This window comes from Festucalex cinctus, chromosome 6 (genome assembly GCF_051991245.1).
Source record: "Festucalex cinctus isolate MCC-2025b chromosome 6, RoL_Fcin_1.0, whole genome shotgun sequence".
NCBI classification, from domain to species: Eukaryota; Metazoa; Chordata; class Actinopteri; order Syngnathiformes; family Syngnathidae; genus Festucalex; species Festucalex cinctus.
In genome coordinates this window covers 153,770-162,451 of record NC_135416.1, presented here as the reverse complement: position 1 = coordinate 162,451, position 8,682 = coordinate 153,770, and the positions used below count along the sequence as shown (strand labels likewise).

Sequence of the window (8,682 nt, the reverse complement as noted above, 5' to 3'; positions counted from 1 at the left end):
ACCAGTGACGTTTCATTCATTTCGGTGCGATGTCATTCATCATTACGGCGACAAAATGTTCATAACCTGAAATGAAGACAAGTTTTTTTTGGTTTTCGAGTCGCTCAATAAGCGTGCAAGTTATAACAATGGAGGCGCAGTGCGCCTCCGGCCGCTAGGCGGCAGTGAGTCGCTTTGGCGCTTTTGTCCGCGCCGTTGAAAAGCAACGAGAAAGGGCGACACATCCGCACGACTGTCACTCGAGCGCTTCAGATTGTCGTCCGGGAGAGTTTGCGAGCTTGCTTTTTCTTCTCCTTAGTTCGGCCGCCGATGCTCGCGCTGCTTCGCCGGGGCTTCGGCTCCGCTCGGCGGACGAGCGTAGGAGCGCCGGTCCGCCAGGCGAGCGCGTGCCCCCCGGAAGTGAGCGCCGCGCGCGTTCGGAAGACTTTCGTGGACTTCTTCGAGCGGGAGCACGGACACCTGCTGGTCCCGTCCTCCCCGGTCCGGCCCAGAGGGGATCCCAGCCTGCTCTTTGTCAACGCCGGAATGAACCAGGTTAGTTATCCAGCGGAACCGACAGCGAACCGGGGCTTTCAAAATAAGACGCGCAGTGTCTTGCTCAAGGACACTTTCCGCACTAACCGATCCGAATATCGATATTATCGAGAACAAACTTGCGTCATGTGCAAATATCCAAAGTGGATGAAACGTCCCAAATTGCCATCTCCGTTTTCTTCATTTTGCTTTTTGTTTTGTTTTTGTACTTCCTGTTTAGTTTGGAAAAAACGACTGAACGAATGACACGCGGATTAACACCACATGTCAAAAGAGTCAAAAGTTGAATGTTAGAAATGATCTCCCAAAAAATGTTTCATGATAAAGCGTACGTACTAGAGAGTTTCTGAAAAGTACAATGTAGAAACCATAAATATGAAATAATTGTGTTGAAAGATACACATCAAGATTGTTTTCGGCTCCCAAAAGCACACCTTGGCACATGCGCACGATGACCAGGAAGCGGCAAGATGGCGTCGTGAGTTGTTGTCTTTGTTTTGTTGAGTTCAAGCCCATCCTGTTGGGCACGGCGGACCCTCGCAGCCCCATGGCGTCGTACCGGCGCGTGGTCAACAGCCAGAAGTGCGTGCGGGCGGGCGGCAAGCACAACGACCTGGACGACGTGGGCAAGGACGTGTATCATCACACCTTCTTCGAGATGATGGGCAGCTGGTCCTTCGGCGACTACTTCAAGGCATTCGATTGTCGAGTCCGAAGCATTTTGGCGCGAGCGCATCGTCAATGTTTGCTCGTCTAGGAGGAGGCGTGCGCGATGGCGTGGACGCTGCTGACGGAGCGTTTCGGGATCGCGCCCGACCGCCTCTACGTGTCCTACTTCGCCGGCGACGCCGCGGCCGGACTGCGAGCGGACGAGGAGACGCGCCGCGTCTGGTCGGACCTGGGGTAGGTCCCGCCCCCTTGCGTGGCCCCGCCCGGGACGCCGTCTTGACGCCTCCCTCCCAAGGGTTCCTCGGGACCGGCTGCTGGCGTTCGGGCCGAAGGAGAACTTTTGGGAGATGGGCGACACGGGCCCGTGCGGACCCTGCACCGAGATCCACTACGACCGGCTGGGAGGGCGGGACGCCGCCCACCTGGTCAACGCCGGCTGCCCCGACGTGCTGGAGATCTGGAACCTGGTCTTCATGCAGTACAACAGGTATGGCGGAAAAGAGCAAGATGACGACATTTGAAAAGAATGTGTGATGGTTGTGTGAGACTTTGAATATCCTTTTTTTCATCGGTGATCCTGATGGTGGCCTGTTGTTTGTCGTTTGTCTGGTGACGAGGGACGGCGCCGGCGACTTGCGTCCGCTGTCGCGCGTGAGCGTGGACACGGGTTTGGGCCTGGAGAGGCTGCTCAGCGTCCTGCAAGGGAAGCGATCCAACTACGACACGGACGCCTTCGTGCCGCTGATGGACGCCATCCGGCAGAGGAGCGGCGCGCCGGCGTACGGCGGTCGTACGGGTCCCGAGGCGCGAGTGGACGCCGCCTACCGCGTGGTGGCCGACCACGCCCGCGCCCTGGCGGTCTGCATCGCTGACGGCGTCCATCCCGGCATGTCGGGGGCCGAGTGAGTCCGGCGCCGCTCGTGCCGCCTTTGGCGCCCGCCTTTGCATTTGTGTCCGTCCGTCCGTCCGTCCGTCAGGCTGGTGCTGAGGAGGATCCTGCGACGGGCCGTCCGCTTCTGCTCCCAAGTCCTGCGAGCTCCGCCGGGGACGCTGGCCGGCCTGGTGCCGTGCGTGGCGCAGCTGCTGGTACGCCAAAACAACCAAATCTTTCTATTCTTCAAAAAACAATCGTGCTTTTCTACATGACAGCGATGAAAAATACCATCAAAATATGACACTTTACTTGCTATTAATAATAATAATAATAATTGAGTTCCTCCACAAGCTTTCATCTGACCATTAGCAAAGATTTGAAAGACCTCCTTGACTTATTTTGACATTTTTGCCAGTCAAACATGAATATTTTGCCGATCATAAATGTGATATTTGAGCACCTTTCAAAAGACGTTTTGCAACTTGCTGTCGACTGAAAATGACGTCACAAGGATTCAGCTGACCAATCACAGCTCAGCTTGCTTGTTTCCGTTTTGCAGTAAATATTCATTTGATCAATATTGAAAATTAATTCAACTAGTTTTCATCATGGTTGATCTCTTATACTGACACCTGCTGGCCGTTTTTGTAATTACTATTTTTTTTTTTTTTCCACCACTCGTTTGCATAAAAATCCTAAATATGGAAATACATCTTTGGGACAGGTCATACGTTTAAAATGTGTGTCTGGATCTCCGACCGGCTGGAACGCTTCACGTGATGGGCGGAGCCAGGAAGCATTGCGCAATCATTTTGTGTCAGCGATGTCATTTGAGGACAAAAGCTTGTTTTGAATCCAAAGTTGCAAAAAAGTGGTCTGCAAAATGACTCGTGTGGTGACGTGACGTATTTTCACTTGTTGACTGGCCACCTTCAAACGAGCGTCGTTGCGCCGGCAGGGCGACGTCTATCCGGAGGTGCGGCGCGAAGCCGACAGGGTGAGAGCGTCCGCCGACGGGCGCCGACGGGCGCCGGCAAGCGTCTGACGACGAGCATCCGTCCGGCAGGTGATGGACGTGATCAACGAGAACGAGGATCAGTTCCTGTCCAATCTGCGGCAGGGCGGCCGGCTCATCCGACGCACCCTCGCCGCCGCCGCCGCCGCCGAGACGCAACGCTTTCCCGGTGAGCGACGCCCACCAATCCAAATCCTGTCCAAATGGGCCCACCCTAACGTGCGTGCGTGCGTCAGCGTGGGCGGCGTGCTCGCTGCATCGGGACTTGGGCTTCCCTCTGGACTTGGTGGAGCTGATGGTGGCCGAGGAGGGCGTGGCCGTCGACCGGCAGGAAGTGGAACGGCTGCTGGCGACGCAACGCAAGGTGCGCACCACACGTGTTTTTGCAGCGATGTCAAAGCGTGATGTGGTCGATGGTGCCAGGAGGCGTCGGAGCGGGCCGACGCCCACGCCGATGCCGACGGCGACGCGACCGTGAGCCTGCTGGTCTTGGAGCGGCTGCGGCGAGACGGCGTTCCTCACACGGACGACAGCGCCAAGTATCGATATCACGTCCAGCAACAACGATACGGTCAGTGCGTGCGTGCGTGTCTGTCGCTTTCCTCGTGTGTGGGAGGTGGGCGTGTCCCTCCCCCCCATGGCTTGGGAGGGACACGCCCACTGCGCCATTCCAAACACTGTCGGCGACTTCTTGGAAAATTGATTGCTCGCAAACATTCCAACCATGACCAAATATTTTTTTGAAGTGCACAAAGTGATCAAAAGAAACGTGAACAAATACTTGATTTTGTAGTCCAACCCAAAAATCATCACTTGTTTTTCAAACTCAATCGATAAAACGTTGGAGATGCAAAAGCAAATATTGAAAAGAAATCTTTTCATATGTGAAAAAAATGTCAGCCATGTTTGAGCGGCGTGTCAAAAAGTGAAAGTTGAGGAGCGATGCAAAAATGTGACTTTTGCTTTGAAACGTGTCGAATGTGACGAAGCGCAGCGTTCCCGCCGTGCGCCGCGCGCGTGCTGGCCCTGTTTGACGGCACGTCGGCGGTGGCGGAAGTGGAGGCGGGTCGGCGCTGCGGCGTCCTCCTGGACCGGACCTCCTTCTACGCCGAGCGGGGCGGGCAGGACGCCGACCGCGGGTACTTTGTGCGGGACGACTTGCAGGTGAGCGGCCGGCGCCACGACGACCACGAGCGGCACAGCGTTGACTTCCTGTTTGACAGGAAGTGCCGTTCTGCGTGGAGCGCGTGACGGCGGCGGGGGGCTACGTCATCCACCAGGTGACGGCCGCCGACGCCCTCAAGACCGGAGACGGCGTCCACCTGCATCTGGACCAGGTGAGCGTCTATCGAGATCGGGAATGCTGAAATCGAGAAAGTTCAAGAAACGGACTGGGCAAAATATCGCACAATTTTCCAATAAACAGAAATTTTTCATGGAAATATTCAAGAAAAATGTCTTCACATGTTGAGCGTGACAAAATATTGACTGAACGTTAAGTCTGAATATTCGTTTGCAAACATCAAACTTTTTTCCTTAAATATGCGGACTCACATTTTCAGATAAACAAATCCATCCATTTGCACAAGGGTCGCGGGGAGTGCTGGAGCCTATCCCAGCCGGCTTCGGGCTCCGTTAACGGCCTCAACTGGTTGCCAGCCAATCGCAGGCTTACTCAGGAGTTTTCTCCCAAAAATGTCAAGAATCAATTTCGAGATTGATATTGGGATTAGGAATCATAATCATAATCCGGACGGATGTCCAGGTCGACTCGTGATGAATTTTCACCCCCGTGTTTGCAGGCGCACCGTGTGGCGTGCATGCGCAACCACACGGCCACGCACCTGCTCAACTGGGCCCTGCGGCGGGTTCTGGGCCCGGCGGTCCACCAGCGAGGGTCGCACGTGTCCGCTCGCCGCCTCCGCTTGGACTTCAGCGTTCAGGTTTGGGCAGCCGGCGAAGCGCGCGCGGCGGCGGCTAACGTCAGCTAACGTCAGCTAACGTCAGCTAACGTCGGCGTCCCGGCCAGGCCTCGCCGAGCGCCGATCAGCTTCGGCGTGCGGAGGCGTGCGTCAACGCGGCGGTGGCGGCCGATCAGCCCGTGCACGTCCAGGAGGTCCCCCTGAGCGTCGCCCTCGCCATCCGGGACGTGCGCACGACGGACGAGGTCAGCGCCGCGCCGCGCCGCCGCGCCTCTGAAGCCCCGCGGCTCGCCGACCGCCATCTTGTCTTGGCAGGCGTATCCCGACCCGGTTCGAGTGGTGTCGGTGGCGGCGCCGGTCTGGGAACTTCTCAAGCGTCCGGACGCCGGCGGCGCTTCGGTGGAACTCTGCTGCGGAACGTGAGGGCGAGCTTTGACGGCCAGCGAGCCCGATGGGTTGTGACTCCGCCCCCTTGTCCGTGTGCTCGGCAGCCACCTGCTGCGGACGGCCGCCGTCGGCGACCTGGTGATGGTGTCGGAGCGGCAGCCGGTCAAAGGGATCAGTCGCGTCGTGGCCGTGACGGGGACGGACGCCACGCGGGTCGGTACCGACGGACGCCGCGCCGGGCCAGGCTCCGCCCTCCGCGTGTCAATCCAGATAAATCAATATTCCAAATAATCAATACAATCAAATGCGTTTGTATTGCAGGTTAAAATAGTTTTCACACTCATTGCTTGCAAATTGTTTGTTTTTTTCCTTCCTGATGAATTCATGAAAGAATCGACAGAATAATCGAGAGTGACTGTTGGCTTCCAAATGGTTGCAAGTACAATTCCACAGTGGAACTGACTGCCACCTACTGGAACAAATTTGCAATTGCACATGATTTTGGTCTTGCAAAAACAAAAAAAGTTAGCCTAGCGTAGCCTAGCGTAGCCTAGCTTACGTCGGCCGGCTGCCGCTCACCTGTTGCGCAATTTGTGTTTGAGGCCCGGGAGGCGGGCCAATCGCTGCTGGAGGAAGTGGACTCCCTCGCGGCCAGGATGACGGGCCCCGCCTCCTCCCGTCTGGACTCCGCCCAGAGCCTGGCCAAAGAAGTGGGCGGGCTCTCCGACGTAAGTGGCGCCGCCGTCTGCGTTTTTTGCCCGCCGGTCGGCGGTCGCGCTCATCGTCCGTCCGTCCGTCCGCCCGTGCAGGCAGTGGACAACACGCCCATCCCCCAGTGGCTGCGAGGGGAACTGCAGGCGCGCCTGAAAGCCATGCAGAGGCGGAGCAACACTGCGGTCAGGAAGCTGGAAAGCGCGCAGGTGAAAGAAGACTTTGAGTAACGGAAATTTCCACTTCCCGCCCGCCAAACGTAACCGAGCGGACGCTCGATGCTCGGCAGGCGGAGCTCCAGGCTCGGCTGGTGCTGGCCGCCGCCCACCAACAGGAAGTTGTGCTGGTGGCCGCCGTGGAGGCGCCGTCGTTGGCGGTACGTTCGAAAACGTCATTTGTTGCTCATTACTTGCTGAAAAGGTCAAAGTCAATTCGTCATTGAACGATTTCATCGGCAAAGTCAATCGGCAGCAGGAAAAATCACTTTTGTCACGACTTTCAAACAAAAAAAAGCTCGTATATTTTTGAATTGTTCTTCTTGTTATGCAACAAATTGGCACACAAATGCCTCATTCCATAATCGGGATTATTATTTTGATACTTTTGATTTCATTTTGAATTTTGTTTTGTAAATGGAGTTAGTTTTTAGGGTGGTTCTATTAGTTTTGATTAGTTTTAGTTTTTTTTTCTTTTTATAAATGCTTAGTTTGAGTATTTTAGTTTTTTGAAGTGTGTGACTTGTGTGCAATATTTAAAAAATAAATAAAAATGGGGGCGACGTCATCTTTTGGTGCTTTTCTATTGGCTGCTGCAAGATGATGTCACTTTGAAATGTCCTTATTCTGGTTCAGATCCAAATAAATGGACTTAAAAAAAAAAAAAAAAATTATCCCCAAAGACTCAATGATTCGATTCATGACCAGAAACTCAAACAAACGACATTTTGCTTATCATTTTACTTTTCGTTTTTTCAAAAAAATGTTGCTTTTTACACAAGTAATACACATTTTTTAAAACTAATACTGGATCAAACCAAAACGAAGCATTGATGAAATACAAACAAATGAAAACTAACAGAACCATCGTGAGAACAATTTGCAAAAGTGAAATGAAAACGTGTAATCGGCGTCCGTCCGTTTTTGCCGTTTTTGCGCGCGTTCCTTCAGGTGCTGATGAAGACGGTGAACGCGGTGAGTCGGGCGCGTCCCTCCGCCCACGTCATGCTGCTGGCTGCCCACGAGCATTGTGGGAAAATCCTGTGCGCCTGCCAGGTTCCCAAGGTAACACCGTCCGTCCGTCGGTCGGTCGGTCGTCGGGCGAGCGGCACCTGACGATCGTCGCTCTCGCTCCGCAGGACCCGGCGGGCGCGGCGCTCCCGGCTTCCGATTGGGCGACGGCCGTGTGTCGGCGGATGGGCGGCGACGGCGGCGGCTCGGCGGTGGTGGCGCGCGGCGCGGGAAGGGGCGGCGACGTGGCGGACGCGCTGACGTGGGCGCGAGACTTTGCTCGCAATTGTCTGCCGTCGCCAGCGACTCCCGGTGCAAGCGGGAAGTGAGGGGGCGGGGCCGGAGCGCTGATGACCGTGACGAGCGGAAGCCCCTCCTCCGGGTGGACCCTATTGGACGACAAAAGATCAAAAGATGGCAATCGTGCTGATGACAAATGAAACTGATGCGCCGATTCCGCACTCTGAAAACACTTTGATCTATTCAAAGAAATTCTTCTTTTCTAATTCTGCCACTAATATTTTCTCTCTTACTGCAAATGAATGTTGGCTTGTAATATCTGTTATCAATCTCCTTGACTACGAATAATCGGTATCGGCATCGGCCATATCGGTCTATCACTATCATCCAAAATAAGCCAACTAAAGGTCAACAGTGGACCGATGCTCAACTTGGCCCAACCTTCGAGAAGTTGTTGTTTTTTTTTTTTTTTTGTAAAAGCAACCCAGAAAGATGGTGGCAAATGGTGTCATTTTGTTTCAAACAACTCAGAAAGTTGACTTTTGATTCACAAATCAAATCATTTTGTATAAAACAACCCAGAAAATCAATCCATTTTTGCACCATAATTGGGTTCATTTTGACCCTCTAAGCTTCCCTGCATTGATAAATATCATTCAAGATCTTCAAGTTTGTTTGTTTTTTCCCATTTTAGGATTGAATATTCAGTGCTAATCTTATTAACTTCTGTTTCAGATCTTTTTGGGACGATTTTGGACGTGCTTGTTTTGGTATTATGGGAAATAATTGGCTGTTGAAATATTTTCTTACTGTTTTTTGTTTTTCCTAAAAAGATGTAACCGACAAAGTGTAATATTGAGACTGGCAAATTCTCCATATCCATCTTTTCAATCAGTTGCTTAACAGCTTGAGGAATTGCTGCGGGCTATATGGCGGACGAGGAGACAAAATGGCGGTCCGGGCATAACTCGTCCTAAAGTCAAAATGCCGTCGAGTGCGCCTAAACTCGAGGACTTGCTGTGTGCGTGTGTAATATATATACATCAAATAAATGTGGGGTAGATGTAAATAAAAGTTATTCGTGGAAAGGAATTCAAAAGAAAA

The 8,682-nt window shown here is 53.4% G+C and overlaps 1 protein-coding gene across 1 annotated transcript; it reads left to right on the top strand.

Moving 5' to 3' along the window:
- Positions 1-192: 192 nt before the first annotated feature.
- On the top strand, positions 193-8,670 carry aars2 (alanyl-tRNA synthetase 2, mitochondrial (putative)). Its single transcript, XM_077525084.1, has 21 exons — positions 193-534; positions 1,040-1,228; positions 1,292-1,437; positions 1,499-1,690; positions 1,821-2,105; positions 2,181-2,289; positions 3,036-3,074; positions 3,144-3,261; positions 3,329-3,456; positions 3,516-3,663; positions 4,087-4,256; positions 4,316-4,429; positions 4,895-5,035; positions 5,122-5,259; positions 5,330-5,433; positions 5,506-5,614; positions 6,004-6,129; positions 6,211-6,321; positions 6,402-6,488; positions 7,279-7,392; positions 7,467-8,670. The coding sequence occupies exons 1-21, from the start codon at positions 310-312 to the stop codon at positions 7,665-7,667; spliced, it is 2,994 nt and encodes a 997-aa protein (XP_077381210.1). The 5' UTR covers positions 193-309; the 3' UTR covers positions 7,668-8,670.
- The last annotated feature ends 12 nt before the right edge of the window (positions 8,671-8,682 follow it).